Source organism: Channa argus, chromosome 13 (genome assembly GCF_033026475.1).
Source record: "Channa argus isolate prfri chromosome 13, Channa argus male v1.0, whole genome shotgun sequence".
Classification (NCBI taxonomy): Eukaryota; Metazoa; Chordata; class Actinopteri; order Anabantiformes; family Channidae; genus Channa; species Channa argus.
The window spans coordinates 9,088,300-9,114,549 of record NC_090209.1 but is presented as its reverse complement, the minus strand read 5'-3'; the positions used below and the strand labels follow the sequence as shown (position 1 = coordinate 9,114,549).

At 39.8% G+C, this 26,250-nt stretch overlaps 2 protein-coding genes across 2 annotated transcripts; one reads left to right on the top strand and one right to left on the bottom strand.

The window, feature by feature from the left end:
- The first annotated feature begins 5,077 nt into the window (after positions 1-5,077).
- On the top strand, positions 5,078-8,888 carry tnnc1a (troponin C type 1a (slow)). The gene is made up of 6 exons (XM_067528206.1): positions 5,078-5,210; positions 6,497-6,527; positions 6,670-6,816; positions 7,296-7,410; positions 7,924-8,060; positions 8,253-8,888. Exons 1-6 carry the CDS (start codon positions 5,187-5,189, stop codon positions 8,282-8,284), a joined length of 486 nt encoding a protein of 161 aa, XP_067384307.1. The 5' UTR covers positions 5,078-5,186; the 3' UTR covers positions 8,285-8,888.
- A 7,203-nt stretch (positions 8,889-16,091) lies between these two features.
- On the bottom strand, positions 16,092-21,549 carry LOC137139910 (dual specificity protein phosphatase 7-like). Its single transcript, XM_067527812.1, has 3 exons — positions 20,830-21,549; positions 19,696-20,124; positions 16,092-18,770 (listed from the first exon to the last, which is right to left on the bottom strand). The coding sequence occupies exons 1-3, from the start codon at positions 21,191-21,193 to the stop codon at positions 18,460-18,462; spliced, it is 1,104 nt and encodes a 367-aa protein (XP_067383913.1). The 5' UTR covers positions 21,194-21,549; the 3' UTR covers positions 16,092-18,459.
- Between the last annotated feature and the right edge of the window lie 4,701 nt (positions 21,550-26,250).

Below are 26,250 nucleotides of genomic sequence, written 5' to 3'. Positions count from 1 at the left end.
ATAGGTCCCAGCACACATTGTTTGTGGTGTTATAGAAAGTAAAAGTAATGTTTTCTAAGAGAAATAAAATTCATAACCAGTTGTTTTGTGGAATGACACAATGTGAAGGGTATTCTGGGTATCTGTAATCATTTTCAACAATCTCAGCAAAGTGTATTGTTTTAAGACTGGTATAAAAAGAAAGAAAAGTAGAGATGTTTTTGGATATCGCTGGTCACACATATCGAGCTCATAGTGGTCTCCATTCATTCATTCACTCACAGATGGGTTTGTGTTGTCATTACAGAAACCACGCTGCAGGGCAGAATATGAGCACAGTGGACTCTCCTGCTCTCTATCAATTTAAATTCTGCATTCTGCATATGCAGAAATGCGGTTCTGGGACTTTGGTTAGGTCACAAAGGCAACTGGCAGTCTGAAAGTAGGCTGATAAAATGAGAGAAAATTGTGACCTGCTTTCTCTCTACACACTTTCAGTAGAGCCAACTTTCAAATTTAATAATGCTGAAGTTATGCCGCTGTTCGTTTTAGTTGGGAATGTCTGAAACATTGTCAGAAACCCTGAGGGCCCTTGGATTCCATTTCAAAGAGCAGCTATTTGAGGGGAAGAGGAGGCAGAGACACTGACCAATCCAAAATGGGTGTGTGTGCATGCAGAATTTATTTATTTTTTATTTTTTTTACCAAGGCAGGGACTCTTGTCACAGGGTACATTTGTAAGGGTTTAAAAAATGTATTCTGTCATTGGGTTTGCTCCATAGCTTTAACACACTGTCTTTGCATCCCCCTCTTTAGGGAGGATAGATAGACCTTGCTACTGTTTGTGTGAAAAAACTAAACTACTAAACTAAAAACTATTTTCTTATCTTATGTAATTACTTCTTTCCCTTGCACATTTGATGAAGTTAAACAAATGCAGAAATGAACAACAATACAGTAACAAATAAGAAAACACTGCATATTTTACATGGGCTAATAATTAACGAATGTATTTTGTTAAAAGTTATTCACAAACAAGAAAATACACAGCATATTATCTTGAATGTGGTTTTTGGGTCACTGGACTGTGAGTTCATATAGTTTGTCCGTTCTCTACTGAACCAAGCATTATTAAACTTCACTAACAGAAATGCCACCAGATTTATTTGGGATTTACTGTATTAAAAGTAGTCAACACCAATTACAGATATGTGAAAACCATTTGTTTAAGCATGTTTTACAGCTGGGGGTCTCTGAGACCACACACGATAATAATGTCTTTTCTGTTATGATGTGGCCAACTTGGAGATGCCATCAATACAAAATATTTAAATGAATTTTTCATAGATGTAGGACAAGTCAGTAGCAGTCAGTATCAAGATGGTTATTTTTTATTTTTTTTGGCTGTTACATAGAGCTTGGCTGTCATGCTAAAATGCAATAATTGCACAGGGGAGGTTTTCTTTTCTTGAATAAATATTCGTTGTTGTATCGTGTGAGTATATATTTCTCTCTGTGTGTAACTGCACTGAGAATAGTATCAAAGTGGATGTGTCTGAATGAATACTCAGTATCTACTGCTGAGCCACAGTGGAAAGATAATTTGTATTTCAATGACGAATATACTATTACTACATCTTTTTTCAAATGCCACTGCAAAACCTACAATAAATCTTGACCGCTACTCTTGATGCCACATAGAAGAAACACATTTTCTTTCTTGCTTGAAGGGACCTTCATCTGCCATATATCTCAGAGTAAATCTTTTCTGGGTGTCTCACACACTGCGTATAGAGATTGCGGGAGGGGGGCATAGGTTCGGGTAGAAAGGGTGGCATGCGACTTGGTGATTCAGTGGACTGGAAAACGTTGCCCTCTGGCCTAAAGTTAGTGCATGGCTCTGTCAGCACTGGAGTTAATGTGGCCACTGGCTCATTAGAGCTCTGATGTAAGGAAAACTGCGTATCACCAAGTAGCTCAACGCAAAGAGTTTCTGAAAGGAATCACTTAATGTAGTGAAGCAAACTGCAGACAACCCTCTTCCTCATCTCAAACGATAGAGCCCTCAGATTTTGCTTGTCACGGATGAAAAAAGGGTGCTAAAGCTCTCACTGGACAGAGAAAAAAATAATAAAATCTCTCAGACACACAGTGTATCATTCAGTCACATGCAGAGGTTTCAGAGCCTGCCACAACAGGAGCTGCTGGCAGTTTGGTCATCAATGAAAAGTGGCACAGAGAGAGAGAGAGAGAGAGAGAGAGAGAGAAAATACAGAGGAAGGAAGGAAAGAATAGAGAGAAAGAAAGAGAGCCTGACACACAGCTTCCCTCCTCCCCTCAGCAATCAAGGAGACGACAGTGTAGGACCTATGTTTCAAGCTCAGCTGCACATCAACCCAATCAATGTATCACACAAGTATTTAAATTCACACTGTGTTTGCTTCCAGATAGATTATCACACATGTAGGCCAGCTGACTTGGACACATAACACACAATCTTTTTTGTTTTCTGCAGAAAAAGCCTTTCAGATAACATGACAGTCATACAGCTACAGTGTTGTTATGTGTGTGTGCCACTTGCTTGCTTGAGCAATTGCAAAACATGTCACGTAACCTGGTTCAACGTAACAGTAAAAGAACAGAACTGATACATGAAATATTATTATTTGGACTTGTGGATTAAGTCAATTTGTACGAAGGGTCTATTGCGACCCCGCACCCCCCCTTCCCCCTACACACAAACAGACATAGAGACAAGTGTATCTAATTTTGATGTGTGCATTTATGTTTGTGGGAGCCAAAGAATAGAAAATAATACAGTCACTCTGAGGACAAAATAAGGTGGCAGGGAGGCAGAGAGAGAGGTGGAGGGGGAAATAGCCCCGCTCATCTCCTCTCATTTTCTGCCCGCTACTACCCAGCAGAGTTTCTATGGCAACCCCTCAAAAAGCGGTGTGCGGTGAATTGTGGATTTGAGATGCGCTGTCTGATTACGCTGTGTGGAGGAGATGGCTGGCTCTTTCGTCAGCCTTCCTCTGTAAGAGGAAATTGGTGGAGAGCTCCAATGAAACAGCACTCCATATGCTTCCTTTGATGTGTGCGCCAGTCTTTGGTTCTTCCAGCATGTGTGTCTGCATGTGCAACTGCAAGCTTTACATTAGAATCTAGTGCCCCCTGCAGAGTTGCTCATCACTCTTGGCACCCACCAGACTGCACTCAGCTATCCAAATGAATCTTTCTGGCTGACCGTGTAGACTCATCAGTATGCTTTGGGTTTCAGCTGATGGAGCCAGTGCCATTGATGATGATTCAGTTCTGTTCTGAATTCCATTAGAAGTGTACAGGGTTGTGTGTTTAGATTGTGGTACTTTGACAAATGACTTAAGAAACACATAAGGACAGCAAGCACAAAATCATTTTACCTAATCCCTCACCTCACCTTCCAGACATATCCCCTCCCCACCTCGCTGCCTGTCGCCATGGTGGTTCAACCTGTGCCTGTGACTGATGTGCGTTACTGTGAGATCTTTGTCAGGAAACCTGTGTCTTTATCTGTGTAAGATATGACATGTATGTTGTTCAATTCTCTCTCTGTCTCTTTCTCTCTCTCTCTCAGAGTGTATGATGCTTGTAAGCTGTGCCAGTCCCCATTAGCATCCAATTATAAACCAGCATGATCGCTCGTCACTAAGAATGCCTGCCACAGCATGCTCTTTGTGTGTGTGTGTGTGTGTGTGTGTCTGTGTGTCCGAGCATTTTGCGAAAGCGTGTTTGTGACTATGTGTGCAAATCACACAGGTAAGTGATTGAGATGGCCTTGTTTCAAAAGAACATAGAAAAAATGCAGCAAAGTCTTGCACTGTGTACAATTCAATTTAAATGTGTCTGCGAGTGTTTGGTTTGTTTGACCCAGATTTCTCACCTACCCCACTGTTGATAAATTGGATATCTGGGCAGCAGCCTTGTGCAACAATTTAATTTAGTCGATATGTAGAGAACAGTACCCTCTGCTGACTAAATCTGTGTTGCACACAGAGGCTGAGACTTGAAATTCTCATGAATCATGTAGGATGGACATTGCCTGAGTTGTGTTCCTCATTCTAAATCTAATGATTCCAGAATAATTGTCCATGTGATGTATATAGCCAAACGGTGTTTGAATGTATGGAGACAACAGTGTTTGTCTTTTAAAGCAGAGGTCCACATTATGATAAATCATATTTTTTCATTGAACTTTGTCTTTCTGAAGATTTTTGCCATACCCAAAATATAATAAGTAGAAAGTTGTGTCTTAAAAAATGTTTGAAAAAGTGTTACTATTGTCTGTATAACCTGAAAACATTATCATTAACATTGTGTTGTAGCAGAAATATAAAAACATCTGCAGAAAACTGCAGAAAGGATGATTTTTTTTCCTTACCTAGTTACAGCAGACAACCGTGACATGTTCAACAATAAAAACACAATAATAACAAGGGTGTAACACAATATCTGCATGTCCATTGATGTATTACAAGCTTTAAATGAATTGTAAGTGAGTAAAACTTGTAGCCACGCATAAACACAGATGGCAGTACACACATACATCCATCCAAATTTATGGAGCCATCAATAATGCACTTCCTGCAATGACAAATCAAAATGCTTTTTAGAAATGAGAACAGTATATCATACAGACAGGTATGCTAGCACTTGTCTGTGCTATGAGATGTTTGACTCAAACTTTTTTTCACCTCCTCCCTTCATCCTCTGCTTACTGTAGTCTGTGGCTCTTCCATCCTGACCTCACACACACACACACACACATGCACGTAAATCCTCCCGAGCCCTCCTCGTCTCTGGTCCAGGTTTAGAGGAATGTTGAGTGTCTCTATAGCCCTCTCCCTGGAGATTAGGCTTCACCGTGCATGCCCCTCTCACTTCATTCCATTCCAAAGTATGTCCCCTAAGAGCTGTTGCATTTTTATCAGAGCTTGGTGATTGTGACAGATTGGCCAAATGACACACATAGGCAGGCACACATTTGTGGACACACACTGTGGCACAAACAGAGGGGAGGTTGGTCAGCCCAGGGAGGGACCAGAGAGCACGAGGCTCCAGCTATAAAACCCTCCCAGGATGAGGCCAGCGTTCTGCCCTGAGCTGGACAGTACCTCCTTCCTCTGTGCCAGGACGTGGTCAGGACAGGCAGCAGACGAGCCTCCAACATGAACGACATCTACAAGGCAGCGGTATGTGACCCTCACAACTCATAAAGCTGAAAGTGTGCTGTCGTCCTCTACCAATGACATGATTTTAGTTTGTTGGATGCTCATCAGAATCTGTGTGTGAACTAAATCTGGTGTGAGAGTGGATCATGTTTTTGGATTACAAAACATAACCGCGAAAGTTTATTATTGAGTGACACATGATCAGTGATTTACAATGTAAGACTGTAACCTTAATCTGTCCAATTTAAAAGGGCATAATAGATAATACTCTGACCAAACGTCTTCTTTAAGAAAGAGCTACATTGGTTTGTACTTCTGACATTACTGGAATGGTTGACAAATCCCTGTTGATTAGACTGCACAGCACATGGAGGTGGCTCCATCACCAGCTGATGCCAAAAGAGTGTTCACACCATATACAGCCTCTAAATGTTCTCCTTCTGCAGGCCTATCAGGGCTGATAAGGGCCACTCAGGAGGTCACTGACAGGACAGGTCTCTGGTCCGCACTCTGCTGCTTCATTCATGACTGCAAATGGAACAGTCCCAGTTCACATGACTAATTTTGGCCAGTTGCTCAAGCTCTTCTATGTCCACAGTTCTCTGGTGCCAGTGAAGGGCTTCAGGTTTAGATAACCCCCCCAACGGCTGGATTCCAGCATTATCTGTCAGCCAGAGAGCTGTGTGACTGTCTGTCCACCTACACCCGGATGGGCAGCCGGCTGTCCCCTCACATCCCAAATGAGCAGTGCGGCTGAGACTCTTAAAACACAAAGGAATGCACATTGCACGCGTTTGTTTAAATGGCATTTTTCATATATCATCACCAGAGGAGTGTGTGTGCGCGCGTGTGTGTCTGTCTGCTGGTGTGTGTTTTTAATTTATAGTGGAGAGACAATAACTCTTACATAAGCAGCTGTCTCCCTCTCTCATTCATGGTAGCTTTTCCAGGATTACTGTTCCATTGTTGGGCCAGATCCACAGCTATGCTAATTTAAAGCACTGTGTATTGTGTGTGGTTCCTGATCCTCCTGTCTGTTTATTTTTAACCCTTCCTTTTACTGACTCTCACATATGATATGTAGATGCTGTGTTTTGTCAGGGATGGTCAGTAGATCAGGACCAGTGATCTAGATCAGATTGCAGTTTTGCTCTGAAAATGTAATACTTTAACCCAGTTTGCAGGTTGAAAGCTTGAGTAATTGCAAATAAGACCTGACAGCACTTGACAATGTACAAAAAGTGCATATATTCTAATGATCAAGATGCATCCAGTTTGGTAGTTGTTAAACTTTTTGTGTCTTACAGGTTGAGCAGCTGACAGATGAACAAAAAAATGGTGTGTAACTTGCTTTTTGGAAATATCTTCAGCTTGATCGCACGTCAGTTATTAGTATTTTCAGTGAGGCTGACCCTGTCATGGTCCATACCACATATAATGACACTGTAGGTTACTTTTGAGTGCTGCTGTGTTGTTGCAGAGTTCAAAGCCGCCTTTGACATCTTTGTACAAGATGCGGAGGATGGTTGTATCAGCACCAAAGAGCTGGGGAAGGTGATGAGGATGCTGGGTCAGAACCCCACACCAGAGGAGCTGCAGGAGATGATTGACGAGGTGGATGAAGATGGTAAATAAAAAATAAATAAATAAATAAAAAAACACTACCGAAGCTACTGAACAAGTACCTGTTTGGTTTTTGACCTCTTCACTCCTAAGATCACGTGGCAGGTCATGTTGTGCAGACAAGTTTTTAAAACCTTCGGAACTTAAATGTTAGTCAAGTGTTAGTCAAGGATCCTACACACAACAAGCTGTGTCAACCTAAATTAAAAAGGAATGCACATCATTCATGCACATGTCATTTCAAATTTTCCATGTGGGGTAGAGATGAAACAGAAAATAGCATCCTGGATTAGTTTGATAAATTCATATAGTAGGTGATAATCTCTTAATGAAAGGAAACTACACAACGATACAATAAAAATCAAAGCTGTACTTGCTGGTCAGAAAAGTCAGGTCAAAAATAAGCAGTTTGCTAATAAGTTAGTGATATTTGCAACCTAGATTTATTAATGTCATGTGATGAAATTCACCTAATCTGTGCAGGGAGTGGCACAGTGGATTTTGATGAATTCCTGGTCATGATGGTGAGATGCATGAAAGATGACAGCAAAGGGAAGTCAGAGGAAGAACTGGCAGAGCTGTTTCGGATGTTTGACAAGTAAGTTTCACATTGAAATACACTGAGCAATAAAATCCAATGCCCTGGAATCAGTATACAGGCACCTTCTTACATCCAAATGATTCAATAAACTGAACTTTGCTGATCACAAAATATCAACAACTATGACCAGGAGCTAGAAATCTAGCAATCAAATTACTCTTCGTAGTGTATTTCCAGGAAAATGTACTCCCCATGTGCAGTTGTGTACTGACAAAACGCCAAGAAGCTCTGCAGAGTACAGCATGTAGTGTACTCCATAATCCTTTTTGACAGCACAGAATATTTCAAACACCCACTCCATGTAAGCCAGACACTTCGTCTGAGCATCAAAGAACAAACTTGCCATACTTTTTTTTCATCACTCACACTGATGGTTCCAAAATGCTTAAATTCGGGATCTGATCAGTCACATGTCACACATAAACACACCTACTCCTCCACTGCCATCTGTAAAGCTTAGTTCAAGTTTGTCATGTACAAATGATATATTTTATTCCTTTGATTGAGCAGGAACGCAGATGGTTACATCGACCTGGATGAGCTGAAAATGATGCTGGAATCTACAGGGGAGACAATTACTGAGGATGACATCGAAGAGCTGATGAAAGACGGGGATAAAAACAATGACGGCAAAATTGACTACGACGGTGAGAGGTTTTGTAAACTGATGAAAGAGATGATGACATGGCTATGTGAAGCTAATGTTTCAGCACTAATTCGCTATAAATTTTCATTCTTCACTCTTTAAAAATACTTTTAAAATGACACATTTTCTCGGTGGAAGCATCTTGAAGCTTCGCAGCATTTATTTGCTAACGGCGTTCTCCTTAATCTGACAGAGTTTTTGGAATTCATGAAAGGAGTGGAGTAATCCTGAACAAGAGAAGACCCAGAGTGTTATTTTTGTATTTCTCCGTGACTGCGGAAAACTAGAAGCTGACATTGGATACCAGCGATAGATCCTCTGAACGACTTTGCAAGATTTAGTTGAATAATGTATTGGGATGTTTGTGTATTTCTCTACCATATCTTGCATTGTTGTAAATACTTTTGGTGCCCAATTATGCAGGATTTGTGCAAATGTATGAAACTTACCCATTTTCTATAGAAGCCACATAGTATACCAGTTTGGTTGCTTGAAATGTCAACTTTGTGTTTCTTTCCAGTGAAACCACATCCAGTTTACAAATCTTCTTACTGAAAGGCTGATGCTGTTTATTTGGCTACAAAGTAAATCATATCCATGAGTGAACACTGTTTTACACCAGGATCTGGTAGACTAATAATATTTTAAAAGCGATGCACGTGATCCAGTCTGTATATTGTGCATGTTGGGATGCGTCTGTTTTTAAGAGTCTGTATGTTTAAAATGCCCTCAGGACTTTCTATGCCCCTTTAAATATTCCTGGAGCATCTGCATATTTCTATGTGAAAAGTGCACTTGTGTAATAAAGAAAGATGCATTTGTCAAAGCCGACAGGTTTTTGATCATTTTTATTTTGGTTGACCGATGTAATTTGACTTTTATCTGATTCACTTTAAGTGTTTGGACTGATGAATCCTGTAAACTTTTTACCGGATCCTTGAGTTAGTGAGTGAGTTTGTGTTTTACTTCTAGTTTTTCTGTTATTATTTGTGGCTGGAGTCTCATCAGCATATTGGGAAATGCTGTGTTTCATAAGTCAGTCTTTGAAAGGGAAACACTTATTTTACTGCCTCATTCTCATGGTGTTCAGAGTTGACAGGATTATGACATGCTTGTCTCTCTCTGCCCTGCCCTGCTGTTCACACAGCAAATAAACAAGCAAAAGAGACTTGAAATGTTACTGCTGCCATATTAAAACAAGGTACGTTTGTGTGAAAATAAGATGTCTACCCCAAATTTTGATTTATCAGTGTCATTTTTCTACAGTGGCTCCTTGCTCTGGCATATGAACTATTCACATAGTTGCTGTGCAAGTATCTAGTTACACAATCTGTTGAGCCTGGAGCTATTTATGTCTAATCATGTTAGTGCCCATGTTAGGGGATCTGGATTGACCGACACCAGTTGACAATCAGATGCCTTTGTCCATATAAAGCATGTTATTCTCTACAAGCACAGAGCAGTTCTATTGTTAAAACAACTTTAATTTTGACCTATGCACAATAAAATATTTGCATTGTTACCAAACAGCACCTTACTGTAGAATAATCACATAAATATACAAATACATGTAGTATACGATTTTTGACTCTGGTGCCACATTCAGAGAAATTGCTTTTAAAAGTCAAACTCATACTGATTTTTCTCATCATACTTTTATAAAAAGTTTGACACGCAGCTGAACAGGCTGTGGTTGCAATGGCAGAGGTGTCTTGCAGTTAGCACTTTGACCACTTGATGTCAGCAGGAAAGCTGAATCTTATCTGTTTGGCTCAGTTACAGGAGCCAGAAGATGAAAAGGTCTTATGGCACAACTACACTCCAAAGACAGATGAAACCACGCTTCTCTTACAACACATAGAAATCCAGTCAGGATGAAAGGATCCTATGATTTAGAGTATAATATATTGTATACATGTATAAGATGTTTAATGTGTTCCAAGTGGTTATATAATCTTTGAAAAAACATAAATACACATTTAGGTGATTAATAGAACATATAACATTTTTAGAAAGAGCCTTGTTTATGTGAAATGGGATTGTTTTCTGTGTGCAGGTGACGTCAGTGACCTGACTGATAACGTTCAAAGGCCTCCCCACCGTCTCTCGGTGCTTCCCTGAGGGTCCTGTTAGCTTCATTCTCTCCCCATGGTCTGTTTTACTTATGGGATTATAAACCCCAGTCCGCAGTAGAGTACAGCTGCTCTGCCAGACCAATCCCCACTGTCTGACAAATACACCACACTACATGAGCTGCACATCTACAGTTGACTAACAACACTGCATTAGGACCCATGAGGTGAAAGATCTGATGTGAAAATTTGATGTGTTAGTTTTTTATCACCCAGATAAGACTGCAAGTTTTATATAAGCTCTAAGCCACGGAACAAGATGAGTAGTGCCCCCACTGCCATCAATGGCAGGCAGCGCGGCAGCAAAGCAGCGTGTGAATGAATCCGGGGTGTGGCGCACTATGGCAGCAAGTTGGGTGGAGAAGTGATGCAGTTACGTAAGACAGGCCGGATGACTCATGCCTACTGTTATTAACACACACTGCGGTTATAAGCCACCTTTGGTCATGTGGATTTCAGGGACACATAAGCCACCATAAAACCTATTTCCTTATTGTGTGTATCACTCATGCGCCTTTAACACTGACCTTTGAAAGTGACTGAATTTGCGTATGTAAAAGTAAGTTGTCAATATTATGTAAATGACTTCATTCAGTTTTATTCTGCCATTGTTTTGTGTGTTTGTGTGTGTGTAGGTGAAACTGGTTATTCCAGTAGCTAGGAGTGAGTCAGTCAATCACAGAGCTGTATATAGGGCACGCAAAACAAACACACACGTTGCTCTGCTGTTATATTGACGTATATTGATTCATCCATACAGACCATAGCTTTAACAGTCACGAATCACCATAAAAATGTCGTTAAACTGTGTTACTAAGCAATGTGACGTTTTCATAACCTTTCTTAGTTTGGTGTGATTTATAGATGTATAAAATCCCCCGGAACAGTGAGGAATACCCCGCCAATGTTTGGAAGACCTTAACTGCTCATACCATCTCTGTGCCACCCACACATGCAGAAGTCAATTTAAGCCAGCAGGCTTTTGGATTTTAGAGGATTCCTGTTTTTCTTGCTTCTCTACATCACATGCTCTTGGAAGATGTCCAGTGCTGAATATCAAAGCCTAATCTCTGGAAATCTCTCATTCACCATTCACACAGCTGACAAAAATATATGTGAATATATAGTCCTAAATTGTCTAGTTTCATTATCAGCTATTATGTCTTTTAAGCTCATGCCAGAGGTTTTGTTTGTTTGTTTGAGGTTTTGTGCAGTACTTAATCTGGCTCTTAATTGTATGAAGATTAATTTATGCTTCCATCTATGAGCAATATCCTCTAGTCTCAAAGGGAATCCTGGATTTAATATACAGTACACAGTCATATTCTGAAGAAATACTGAAATGTGCCTGTTTCAGGAGAGCAAATGGTAGGTGGTTTTTCTTGCCATAAATACACAATGAGGAAGTGGAACACTTTAGACAAAGAGAGAGTGGAAGGACTGCAAATCAAACTTGAACAAACAGAATATTGTATCATGATGCTCCATCCCACTTCTGGTGCTGAGAACACTGAAGTACTGTTTCTGGACTGCCCGGTCATAAAGGCCCATACAACAGCAGGAATACAGGACACAGAATTCACGAATTCCACAATAACTATTCACTCATTCAAATGAATAACAGCGATTGTTTTGTTTTAATGCACCACTGATGGTATCTATTTTTACCACTTTTTAAAAGAAAAGTGCTGGACAAGGAATTTAGATAATTTTTTTTCCCAAAAAATTAGGAATACTATTGAGTATTAAAGTCCCTTACAAAAAACATCAAATTAACTGTTTTTGGACTGTCTGTGTGTGTTCAGTGTGGAAATCATTACAAAAAAATTCCACAACATTATATACATATAGTACATGTTTCATATTTACACTATCAGTGTAGTTGAGCAAAAATGTGTTTGTCCCTAAATGTAGTGAACTAGCTGTGTGTAGTAGCACAAAATGGAGCCATTATCTTTTGAACTGTTGTGCAGTAGCAGAAGTGAGGACATAGCTTTAACTTGCATAATGACACATGATAAATTAGCCTTTAGCATTGATATGGAATCGTGATATCAGCCATCTGGTGAATTTAGGTCCAATATTCCCTCTTCGTTTAGCTCACTACTTGGTCTCCACCAGCTACAAGTTCTTAGAGAAACCACAGAGCTTAGTGCTAATGCTGTCTTGTCGATACAAGCAGCTCCTTTCACATTACACACAGTGCTCTGATCTTTTCTTATTATTAACATACTGATCACAGCAGCTTTGCCTGGAGCTCTTAGAAATGAATGTATAACATATATAAATCCACCTACTCTATAAATCATTATGATTAGCAGAAGAAATAAGAAAAGTTTAGAGCTTTTTCCAGCTGGCCTGCTAAGTGTTAACTGACTCTCAGGCAATTAGAGATGTCTGCGCAATGACATCACTATTTTGGTCACTGATGTTGAAGAAACACAAACCAAGGCGCAGACATGCTCTTTGGCTCACTCAGCGATTCTGTTCTGTAAGCAACATATGGCCTTGTGTGAATGGCATACCAGACAACACGACAGGTCCCAGCATGGCGTCCTCTGTAGTTCCCAAGCACGAAAGCGTGACAGACAGATGACCTTTACTTTGTGTTGGGTCTAGCAGGAAGACATGAGGAATTTTCCTTTTCTCTCCATTAACCACACATTAAAATGCAAACAATATCACATAACTCCTTTCCTTGGTGAGTGCAGGCCACTGTACACCACCAGATAGTGAAATTGGCCACAGAATTAGAGACTTCTGGTATTAACAGATGGCTGCTTCGCTCTGCCACTATATTCCATGTGGCCCCGCTTTACACATGACCCAGAATTCTCATTGCCGAAACTTACACTGGTCTTCCTCTTCATAGAACATACATGTCCCCAAGAAAAGATTTCACAAGAGGTAGTAAGGGGGGCTGTGTGGGATGCTTTAGCATATCTGTAGTTTGTTCCTGAAGAGATAAGATACTTCCTGTTACGTGGACAGAAAGCCTACAATAACTTAATAAGACATAAAAAGAGACATCTGAACTTTTACTGATCATAGCAAAAATGAGTACTGAAGCATATGATTTGAAGTATATTGTTATAATAAATAGTGTTTGTGCTGTTGCATTTTACAGCACAGTGAACATGTCCTTTCTCTCTATGTCAACTACAATAGAGCTGGCCAAACTTTGAATCTGAGCTTATTCTATTATACACACGGAGAAGCAGGAAGCAATTCCCAACAACAGGAGATGAAAACGCCGGCATGATAGTTATAATTCCCATACAGTCGCACATAGCTCCAAACACACAGTGTAAGTAATGCAATTCGATCCGAAAGCTGGAAATATGAAGAAATGGCCCTTCTCAAAAGTAAAGACAGTGCGTCTCAGAAGACAACGCAGCAGTCATGATGTCATCCCCTCCTCAGTTACATGATGTCAGAGACAGCATTCTGCCAAATACTGAGATTAGGATTATTCTCCACTGAACATCTGCTGTGTGCAAACACAGTGAGACCACTGGGAGTAAAAATCCCTGCAGTAAAGATGTTAGTTTTTCACATGAGAGTAGCTTTTACAGCAGAAACAAGCTTTCAGAAGTGCTGGAACTGTTATTTTATGGAAAAACAACAAAAATAACCCCATTAAGACAGGTCTTCATCTAACAGTGACTCTATATTCAGCGTAGGAGAGCTGAATAAATATACTATTTCAGTAATTGTGCACCAGAAGCAGCTGGGAAATTATTGCCACTCATGCAGAGTGGTAAGTATGTTCAGATAACCACAGCAGGTGTACGCCACCTCTTATGCACAGCGCACACGCTCACACACAATCACACCGTAAACATGCTTGCAAACACACATGCCCCCACTCTGAACTAACATCCTGTCAGTCCCATGCACATCTGCTTACATAGAAAACTACTGCTGAGCAAGCACTGCATTAGCCTGTGGTTCCCTTCAAGACAGACCATAATAGTGCGGAAATATTCCACTTAGTGTCACACAAAACACACGGTGTGGCAGCAAATGAAACAAACAAAAAAAGCCTGTGAATCACATGTGCAGTCATCCTTGTTTGTATATTGGGGAAATACTTTTTTTTTCACCAAAGGTTTTAAAAAAAGCCCATTGACTTTGTTGGTAATACGCTCTGTAAGTTCTATTTACATGAGCAGGCCTGAGTTCCCAGCTGATTTTCTTGAGTAACTTAGTAACGGAGGAAAACTGGAGGAGCTGTTATGACCCCGCACTTTGTCTTTGAAGTTGGCAGCAACAGCACACAAAGTGATTTATAATAACATAATCCAAACGGCCATGCTTAACTCTCAGGTGAGACACAAAATCGAGAATTTGCTGCCAAAAATTACTGAGGAGCAGCTGCAAGGAAACCCCACACATGAGCAGCCACACTAAAGTGTTGTGACTGTACTGCAACAGCAATTTAAAAAACTGGTATTTAAAGGTGTGTAAATATATAAATCTTTACTCATTATTCTTGCACAGTACTGGGAATACAGATGTACAGTTCCAGCTACAGATATGAACTCAATGATGAATGGTTTTCAATCCCATCATTTCCAGGCACTACCCTTTGCTTCTGCCTTAACATGGGTGTCTTTTCAGACCTAATCATAGGTTTGCGTTGCAGGTATGTGGCTGGCCAGGTTCAGTCATGTTGAAAAACCCATCACTCAACAGCTTTTATTATCACAACTGTGAGGTGTTGCTAGGCAAGTCTCTTCATGTGCTACATTGCCGCTGTGAAAGTTGAAAGATTTCAGTTTTAGCTCTGTTTATTTTAGTTTCTCCGAAATCTCTGCCCTGAAGCTGGAGCTGAAACAGTTTTAGTGCAGTATTGAAGCCATTAAATCTCACTGAGTGACAGTTACTGGACACTGAACTGCAGCATAGATCAACTACACAACCCCAGCCCCCACCCTACCCCACCGATGTTCTTGAATTTAAAAGCTTGGCTTCGGTTCATTAAAAGGTTTCTCCAGGGAAAGGAATAGGCTGCATTGTCTTTCTATCATCTGGTACAGAACATATGAATAAATCTCCCAGACAAATTAGAAACTGGCAATAAAATTTCCGACCGTTTCATCCATTTGCCTTGGGAAAACCTATATCTTGTTTTAACTATAATTATGCTACTATACATTGTTTTGAGGACTAATGGTTTGATTTTTGGAGACTTACAAATTTACTGAGAAACAGAAATGTATTATTGTGCAAACACTTCCTGCTTAAGCTGCCATGAGAATAGTAAAAGTTCAGTGGGCAAATGATGTGATATCTCTGAATGGCAGCATAAGTGTGTACTGTAGATATCAGGGAACTCTCATTTCCTCTTTTTCAAAACAACATGCAATTATGGCTTTTACAGGAAATTGATCTTTCAATAACAACTATTGAAATCATAATCAACAACAAAAAAAGTGGTTCAACTAAAGCTAACACATATGAAATGGTTTTTGTACAACCCTTATTGAAATGTATCATTCCCCAAAGTGCAGAAAGCTGTCGGAAATCTTGTCTCTGCGGTAGAGTAGCATGCTGTGTCATCTTCCTCTTCCTTGAAGCGGCAGTGTAAGTGACTGGTGGTGGGCGTGGCAGCACTGTGGCACTAACAGGTCTAGCCCTGTCCCTTGTCTTTGTGTCAGAAAGTGCGTGAGACACAGGAAGCCAAGCATCGGAATGGACACAACAGACAGTGGACCACACCTACAGCCTTGGAGCTCAACAGCACAGGGCCACTACTTACAATGTTCTGGCTTTTCAGAGGAATCTTTGGTCCTTATTTAACCACTTTTCTTTTTTCTTTTGTTTGTTTCATTAAATTGTTTTTGCAGTTTTGGTTAAAAAAAACAAACAGTCTAAACAAAAACAAACAAAAGATATTCAAGTAAAAATATACAATATATTTGTTGTATAAACTTGTACAGAATGTCTTGGACATTTACTTTTACATACATTATACATAAGGGTCAAAATAGGATCATTTCACATCCTTCATTAATTTTAAGAAAATGCCCCCCATAACAACCACTTTTTATGTAATCTTTACAAACATACCAAACAAAACAGCCCTTGGATGCACTTTAAGAGGCCATGATGAGATTCAGATGCCTTGTATAAAAATCCCTGAAAATGTCTCTCTGTGAGGTAAGAACACATTAGTCAAGCTTGTTTCCTTTCAGTCCCTCTCATCCATCAAATCCTCTCATTTGTTCTGGGACGAGACTGGCAATAAAGAACGGCTAATTACACATCACGTTTCCCTTAGCATCTTTGTGCCACAGAAGGAGTAGCTGCAGACTGAAGACTGTCAGGATGAAAAATAAGGTGGACATGCATTCCTTTATACACTAATTACTGACATATTTTGTCCTTCTCATTGTGTTAAAAAACACTGCAATAAACTGTAATGGGACTGGATATCAGCACTAATTTCCAAATTCTATTACATTTAAATTTACAAAGCCTACCATCAATTCCTTTTAACTGTTACAGATACCGATGTCGTGTAAAGCACTTCTCAGAATGTATCACGGGGACATACATATTTTTCTACATTCAACAAATGACCAACACTGTTGTTTCCTTGAATATACAATTGTTTAAAGTGCACATTATTGGCTAAATTGTAAACAGGCATGATAAAACTTTGGACAGATTATCTGTTTTCCTTGGTAAATGCAAAATGCCTAAAACATGATGCTTCTGTATTTTGTTAGGCCCATGAGTTGAAAACACATCTAATGATAAAAAAAGAAAAAGAAAATCTGCAACACTTACATAGGTATCACGATTCTGCACATTTTCAAAATAAATGTATTGCATACAGCTACACATGGACTGCGAGTAGCAGATGCTTCGACTAAGTACAGACATCAATTTAATTATCGCTTTGAGTGCAGATGGGGCAGTCACTGAAAGTTTGCTCACTAATCCTTCTGCACTGTTTGTGTTGACAAGATATCAGCCCAAAAAAAGTAGAATCCACAAACTGTTCAGTCAGCTTCTACACTCTCAACGCCAGATATCTTTTTCAACGCAAAGAACAAATAATTGTGTACTCATTTTTCAGTCAGTTAAAAACGACCTATAGACTCACTCAAAGACAGCCAGTCAGCAAACCTGTGTCACAATGGTCTTATGAACATTTAAGGATCTGTATAGACTTTAACTAGTCATGTCACAGTTGGCTGAATTGGGTCTGTCATGACTCTAGGTGACTCTTACAATCTGTTACTTTTTAAACTTAGATAATCTTTGTGAGCACGTGTAACTTGATTATCACAATGTAAAATTGTTACACTTCATACACTTCTAACTGAACCACTTACAATGAATAATCAGTGCATTCACATAACTTATCACAAATAAAGGTGTTTACAGGGTAAATGCACAAAAGGAAAGCTAAAACTTGGGATTTCGCCAAGAGATACATAACCATTCTAATAGCAATTAATCAGAAAATGTGTATTTCTATCTACACTATACTTCAACTTGGTAACTGATCTAATTTATTTTAATGTTGTTAAAAACAGGCAATATGAGCTATAGGTTACAAAACCAGGGCCTTGGTAGAACATAATCAGATACAAATAATGCAGTTGTAAGTAATAGCTTTGATAGGGTTTTAACTCGGATGTTGTGCAACAAGTGGCCATTTAGCTAACATCATACTGTTTACCAGGTGTTAGTTACGGTAATATGAATTAAGCACAAGATAAAATGGAGAAGAACTGGTCAATTCATTTTGTTGCAAGAGAACTACAAGTAGTCTTTAAAAGCAAAACTGGATGATAATTCAAGGCTGGAGCACTGTAGTAGCTTATTTCCTTCAACTAAAGTACCATCAACACATTTTAAATTGGTCCCAGGAAACAAACTGACTCCTTTTAGACTGTCAAGGCATCATAATTGATACAAAGAAATACATAAACATCCATTTTACAGCTGGTGAATATCGAGTAACAGTCAAAAAACAATCTTAAATTTAATAGAAAAGTTATGAAATGTCCTGCTATTATGGCTGTACATGACATTTCAATAATGCCATGTATGGATAGCAAAATTCCACCTTGTGTTAAATATTAAGGCATAGAAATCTAAACGAGCATGTTTTCCACACTGTTTAACAAACTGATGTTTCTTTTGGTGCTAAAATACTGTATTTGACTACTTGTGTCAGCTAGTTAGGCATCTGGCAGGCTCCCCAAAAAAATGCGGCTACACCGAAGGAAGGTGCCCAATCGATCCTCACGTCGACTCCAGCCTGTCCAGCTGGAAGACATTATGATTGGTTGGTGTGGTGAAGAAGAGCTTCTCCTCACTGGTAGAACGATTATCACAGGGACTGTGTCGTCCCAGCGTCCTCTCAAAGTCCAGCAGCTGACCCATGAAGTTGAAGTTTGGGGAAATGTTGGACTTCTTCCTCTTGACAAAGTCATAAGCATCATTGAGAGAAAGATTGAGCCTCTGCATCAGGTAAGCCACGGTGACTGTGACCGAGCGACTGATCCCCGCCAAGCAGTGGACCAGGATGCCGCACTGCTTCGATCGAGCCTCATCTGTGAGTGGAAGAAAAAACTACAGTTAGCGTGACATTATTCAAGGGCAGGTACTTCAAAGAGTTTTATAATGCTCTCACTTATTAATATTTTTCTGTACTTTATAGTAACGGTATATGGTAGTTACTTTCATTTTGACTCTTTGTGGACCCTTTGATGCACAATAATGACATCGTAAGGTTGTGTTGTTGACTGTGGGGCTCAAACATTGCTTTAACACATACTATTGTCTCTGACACAGTGCATCTAGTTTATTAATGCCATTTACAGGCATTAGCAAACAAACAAACAACACTATGCCTTGTAACCTAAAAAAAAAAAAATCAAACACAACCACAAAGAGTGGAAACAGAATTTCCTTCCTCTTTCACCTCCAACCTCTTTGGAAACTAGCTCATCATAAGCGACACCGCTACCACCAAGCAAACAAGTCAAAAGCTGTGGTTTCAGGTGCACTTTTTATGAGATTCAAAAGTGAAACTGAAATGTAAGGCTGTGGTGCTACAAACAAAAAAAGTATTCTTTTTACTTTCAAGATTTATGGGTTGTTGCTCTTTAAAAAATAATAGAGATACTACAATACAGCTGACATGAGCCTACACAGGTGGTTAGGGAGGCAATGTTTATCATGTCTTACGATATTAGCTGCAATTTGCTTATGAAACACATCAAGACATCACTTAATCAAAATTATTAAATATTATTATAAACCAATAATTAACACTTAATTATTATTGGTTTATTATTAGACATAATTAGGAAACAATGAATTAACTTTGGTTCAAGTCTGATCCACAGGGGCTTACTGCACTAGACACTGCATGAGGTAAAACAACTAGAGACATAACACACCCAGTTTTGTTTGTGTGACTGTGGGTGTAAGGTTTTTATTTAACAAAGCCACTTACTGTCTTGACCTACTCACCTATAAATGATATGGCCTCTGGGAAAAACTGGGACAGGTTTTGACTCCAGTGGTCAGAAATGGGAATCTGTTTGTACCTGAAGTGGCCGTCGTGCTCAAACATGTTGGGCAGGTTGGGTGTGACATTCAGGATGTACTTTATGTTGTACTGGCCTAGCACATCTAGGTTAGTGGAGTCTTTGGCACAGCCCAGATAAAGATAGGGAAGGATCTGGACAGGAAAGGCAGGCTGGTTGCTGGGGACGGGGCTTTCTTCAGGCTCTGTGGCACTGTTCGGTTCCCGGTCAGACTCCCCATCGGAACAATCTGAGCTGATCCGGAGGTTTCCAAAGCCCAGGACGGACAGCGGAGGAGAGGAGCTGGGACAGGAGCTGTCGAGGAGCGTCTCGCAGTGTTCTGGGTACTCTGTTTGGAACTTTACAAATCCACCTGGACAGGAGCCAGGACAAAACACAAGTCCCATTTATGCGTTTCAATTTTTTAGTAAATTAAATCTAAAATTAACAAAACTCACATAAATTAGTAATCTTGGTCATATTTTGGAAAAAAAAATAACTACTGGATTGTGAAACAGGGCTGCAAAGAAACGGCTCAAAATCAGCCCAGAAAGTCCATTCATGAAACGCATGCCTGTTCCTGCTAGAGCAAAACATGGCGCGGCCATTTTGGAATTTTAATTGAGAATCTCAGTGACACACACACACACACACACACACACACACCACAAACTTTTGAACAGCCTACAGACCGCAGACCCACAACACAGTTTAAACATCACTTACAGCTGATGCAACGTTGAAAAGCCTGAACGGCTCAATATTAGTCGAGTTGCTCTCTCTCTTTGTGAAAAGCCAAACGTGGGCATTTGAAGAGTTTAAAAGTCCTAACAGCAGTCAACGCCTCTTCCACACAGCGCTGTTATAGCATTCATACCGATTCTAAAGACGTAAAGCTGAAATAATAACGGGCCGATATTAAGCAGCTTGATAGTTGCTAAAAGGAGAATTTTACGGAGCGTTTGGACAGTAAACCGCGTCAGGTGGACACGGATCAATGTCCATAGCATGTTTTACAACAAGGCGCAGCCTCAGTTTCCCCGTTCCCCGAATTCATTCGACAGTAACAACTACTTACCTTCCAGGTAATACGCCTTGCAGCCGTCTTCCCATAGTTTTTGAAGAAGCAGACCCAGAACCGAAGCTCCACTTTCCTTCCAGTCCACCGTGCTCTCGTCGTACACGACGACCGTGTCAGTCTTGCACCGTCTGATGAACTTCTCTTTATCCTCATGGCTGGGGATGATAGTCCGGATGGGTATGTTGCCCTTTTTGAACCTCCGGAGCATCAGTCCCGGTATGGCCAGGTTCATGGCGGTCTCTATGTGGGACGATTCATAGAGCTCATGTGAGCGGCAGTCCAGCAGGAGCAGAGAGGCGCCTCCGGACCCCAACTCCAGTTGCAGCCATTGCACGCTTTTACTCGGCGTCACATTAGACATATCGGACTGATTATCATACTACAAACAAGCGCCAACATTCACTAAAATGGTCCATCACACAGCGAGAAACTACATTCCACCCAAAAAGCAATAAAACGGCGTTGTTACGTGTTGTGCATGGCGCTTCAGCTCGAGTTAGGAGATTTCCTCTTTTTTCTGTCCTGTGTTTCCATCAGAGAGTCTGACCTGCCCCGGGGCAAACGCAGACCTACTTCCACTTCAGTGTGCGACATACAAGTTTAAACGTGAAGGTTTTAAAGCAATGACCTATCCACTAACTTCAGCTACTCCACATCGTACCAGGGTCCTGCGTGCACGTTCTGCTTTTACCATTCCGATACATGGGAGGTTTTTTCTTTTTTTTTTTTTTTTGTAAGTTGACAGCAACTCGAGAGGGAGGAGTTTGTTCTTCACGATTTAAAGTCATAGCAGACACCGCTCAAAGTTTGTCAATGGCTGTAACATTATTTTCACACCCTAGCAAGTGTTTGTAATATTAGGTCAAGTTTATACTATAACCTGATGGATGGCAATTTGCGTGCATTTTTCCAAATGTAGTTTTATTCTAAGCTACCAAAATGCCTCTTTTTGTGATACTTTCTCATAACTATTTTACTACTTACTAAAGTACTCACTTGGATATTCCCACGAGGCCTCAAGGTGTGTCTGAGTTAGTACACAAAGAATCTTGCCTACTAATTGGCAATTTGCTTTATATTCTAAGGTTTAAAAAAAGCTCGCCCCACCTTATTCCACCCGACAAATGAAAAGGGACTGAATATTTGCACTTGATAAGGCATTTTAATTATACTGCACAATGTGTTCACATCCAAATTTGTATGACCCAAGTTGGGGTTTTAAGAACAAGAAATTGCTTGATATATTGTATATCAGGCTACTACAGTAGCCTGTATATACTTCTTTGCTACACAGACTCTGTGTATATAGTATAACCATCAATTTAATACATAGTGCACTGTGCAAGTGCCCTGTTTTATGAATTACACCCTGTGTTTAGACACAAAAACTAACAAATGGTCTAAAGCCTTTAGTTTTCTTCCAGGAGAGAGACAGAGGGAGGGGGTCACTCCACTTGCCCTTATCAGTCTGTACTGTGAAATGGGGGTGTGTTATGCACTTCAGAATAGCAGCAGATTTCATTAGGGAAGTATGGTGTTATCTGTCATCAAGATAATATTTACTATCAGATTGAACAAACCCCTGAAACTGCTCTCTTCCTCAAATTTCATTTTATTTCTGACCTGAAGTGTGTTAAGGGAGGCCTTTTCTCGCTTCCCAGGCTATTCAACATGATGCCCTCAATAGGAAATTCAAACGTTTTGCTCTACATTAGTGTTTTTTCTTTAGACACAACCGCAACATTCACATGGTTCCCTGCTAATGTTTGCAGTAATGCAGGGTAACGGGGAATGATGAGGAATAGAAGAAGGGGAGAAATGTCTGTAATGGGAATTCAGCCACGCAGCTCATCTGTCGGCACACGTGAGTGGGGGAGACACAGATGTGCGGTGCATTGGGATTAACACAGAATGAGGAATGGAGCTAAACCTGCATACACCCCCTCACACATGAATACTCTCAGCCACACACTAACCAGACACACACACAACAACAGACATCATCCCATGCCCAAAGTACACCACACCACCATTTCAGCACCTGCCAACAACACACGCACACACACACACACACACACACACACTGCCTGTCTCTACAGAAGATAGTGAAAATGTGGGAAATAATGTCTGACAATCAGGTCACAGGTAGTTTTTCTAGCTATTTTTTTAGACTAAGTGTTAATGTTAAGAACAAAACATAAACATAGATTATACAGAAGCTCAGTAATATAAATATTTTAAATCAAAATCAACATTTAACAAAAGGGATTAAATTAAACTATAGAGAATATAAGATGGATTTTCTGGGCTGGCTGGTCTTGCATGACAGTGTTGGCCACCTGACCGATCCACTTTTACACTTTAGTTCCATAATGTGCCTGTGCACACACATTTTTCTCAGATAAAGAGAGGAAACATTTTTCAAGTTTTTCATGTTAAGTGCTTTGAGGTATTTACTTGTTTACCTGGTGGGCACACAAACCTCTTTCATTTGCAGATGTACAGTGGGAGCCAGTCAGAGATGACAGAGGGGGGGGGCTCTCCATTAATGTCTGTCTGCATGTTAAAATAACATCAGTTAAGTAATTGAAATGTCATCACTATCTTGGATTTAAAAAAGCTATCTACAAAAAGGCTGCAGCATTAATCACTGATGAATCTGAAAATTCACTAATTCCAAACACTCCATAACATCTAATTATGCAGGTCTTCTACACTAACACATGCTGTGAGATACATGGAAATGTACTTGCTGCATTTTTATACCACTAAAGTGATCTCCCATGCTTTCTAGATGGAAACAAAATATCATGTTCTCTACTGATACCATCTAGTGGCTCATCATGAGCTGCTGCAACAGCTATGAGTCATCTGCAAAAGGAGGAGGCATCTGATGTCACAGCCCCACAGCTGCAAATAGGAGAGCCAGTATGCCTCCATGTGGGGAAAACAAGAACACCATGAATGCATTTCATGAATGAAAGACCGGATGACCGTAAATCTTCCTTTGAAATGATTATACATGAACAGTCAGAAGACATAAAAAATCTAAATAGCACAGTATCTTGTAAAGTTATTGCAAAAAACCTATAGAAATGTCTGCTTATTGCAGCTTACAGTCAATTTTGTTCAAAAATCATTAAATGACTGATCCTACACCAGATACACGTTAGAGCTGAACCTACTATGATTGTGTAACTCAGTTTTCAGACATACATGTACAGAAAGATGCTATTCACATTCCACAACATGTTACAACATGAACTATAATCTTTCTCCGAGGAGAACTGCATGTGATCAAATAGTCCATATATTAATGTATATGCAGCGTATATACAGGGCAAAATCAGAAACGTAAAAAGATAAAACTGTTCGAGCTCACAAAGACATGGTTGCACCACATTAGCAAATGAAAAAATGTGTTTACTGTACAGTAACTGGGTTTGAGTGAAGTGTGATATTCCATCCCATCTGTTATCCCATTCATTTCATACTCGAATTTTATTCTAGTATGAGATATTTATTAGATCTAATGAGATGAGATTAGATCTAAAACCTCTCCTGTATTTCTTTTTAATAGTGTCATTTTGCAAATAGTAATTATAGACTGGGCAAACATTACAAACATATTATACAGACATTTGTTTTTTTTAAATAATTTAAGTAACTGCTTAAAGATCATCTGGTTGATTTGTGAAAGCCACATGTCAAAATGTACATAACTGTAGCATGTATCTAGGATTAATGTTATTGGTTAGTTATTGGTTCATTTAGTTTGTATTGTACTTCAATATTACGCACACATTTACTGGTGAGTCAGAACATTTTGTGTGTAGTAATACAGTATACTGAATGTAGTTAAATTAAATAGCTTCTGTGTTCTGACATGTGTAAGGCTACTGATGATATCAGGGGACGTTCCTGGAAACAAAACCCATAACAATTCAGAAAGGCACATGTGCCGCAGACAAGTGCTATTAAATGTACTACTACTTAGCAAGGCTTTTTCTTACCCAGGGTACCACCTCTTTCAATTATTAATAAATAAAAGATATAAAATAATATATTAAATAAAACTGACAGTGCTGTTCCAAAGGCAATCATCTTTGGATCTGAGTAGTTTGACCTCTTAAGTAGCTCTTGTAAGTGATCGGTGCCATTGTGATGGAAGATAAACGTCTTGGCGCCACTGTACTTTGAATCACTGAAGCATAAATTAGGTAGTGAACAGCAGAGCAGCATCTTGCAAATGCATGCCAGTCAGCTCAAATTCAACAAACTGTTCATTAAGAATGATCTGGATTTCTTACCTCCAGCCACATTATGCTTTAACCCGTGTTGGCTTTGTCTGCTCAGTATGACGTTGCACTGTCAGGGAAGTCCATAAATGGACATCTATTTCGGGTTCCCGCACCCACAAAGTACACTAACAGAAAGGCTTCCTCCAGCTGGTCGATCAGAAAAAAGTAGGGAGGGGGCACCTTAAATACGCAAGAGCTGAAACAAATCACTTTTCCCACTTAACCAGATGTGCTAACCATTATATAATAAAAAGATAAATTTCTGAATTCAACCATTCAGCTATTTTCAATCACAATTTTTTTGTGTGTGTGTGTCCTTTCAGCTCATCCCATGAGTTTCAGGGTTGCCACAGCGGATCATGTTCCACATGTTGATTTGGCACAGTTTCTACGCCAGATGCCCTTCCTAACACAACCCTCCCCAATTTCTATTGGGCTTGGACCAGCACTGCACTGCTGGGGAGGGGAATGGGCTATTATGGGTTCAGTGTCTTGCCAGGGACACTTTGACATATAGCCAGGGATCGAACCACTCACCCTGTGGTTCGTGGACAACTGCCTTTACCAACTGAGCTACAGCCACCACCACTGAATAACAATATATGTCTTAATTTATACTTACCATGACCTCTTCAAAAATCACTCATGAATATCAAAAATCAAAAATCATCAAAAATCAATCATGAATAACCGATTTACTTACAGTATCAATCAATCATTATGATTGAAATCATTATGATTGAAATCTATGGAATAAAAGAATATATTTCTAAATAAGCAATCCTCCAAATATAGGATAATATTCTGTAGATCATGTATTTGTATTTAAAACTTTATTTATATTTGCTAATCTAGCAATAACTCAAAAACTGTATAATGTAGTAATTAACAATGTTCATCTTACAACTTCCTGCAACTGTGGCACAGTTGTTGGTTCAATCCCTGGCTCCTCCGGTCACATGTCATGTGGTCACATGTGGACCTCATGTCTAAGTGTCCTTGAGCAAGACACTGAACCCCAACTTAGTTGCTCACGATGAGTGTTGGCCAGCTGCATAGCAGCTCCTCCATCGGTGTATGAGTGTGTGTGTGATTGTGAGTGTGAATGGGTGAAGCA

Excerpts from the sequence above, each read along its gene's own strand:
- tnnc1a (XM_067528206.1), top strand. The coding sequence starts at position 5,187 with ATGAACGACATCTACAAGGCAGCG. Across the intron at positions 7,411-7,923 it reads CTGTTTCGGATGTTTGACAA|GAACGCAGATGGTTACATCG; the intron begins GTAAGTTTCACA and ends TTGATTGAGCAG. Across the intron at positions 8,061-8,252 it reads CGGCAAAATTGACTACGACG|AGTTTTTGGAATTCATGAAA; the intron begins GTGAGAGGTTTT and ends TTAATCTGACAG.
- LOC137139910 (XM_067527812.1), bottom strand. The coding sequence starts at position 21,193 with ATGTCTAATGTGACGCCGAGTAAAAGCGTGCAATGGCTGCAACTGGAG. Across the intron at positions 20,125-20,829 it reads CAAGGCGTATTACCTGGAAG|GTGGATTTGTAAAGTTCCAA; the intron begins GTAAGTAGTTGT and ends GCTCCTGTCCAG. Across the intron at positions 18,771-19,695 it reads AGAGGCCATATCATTTATAG|ATGAGGCTCGATCGAAGCAG; the intron begins GTGAGTAGGTCA and ends TTCCACTCACAG.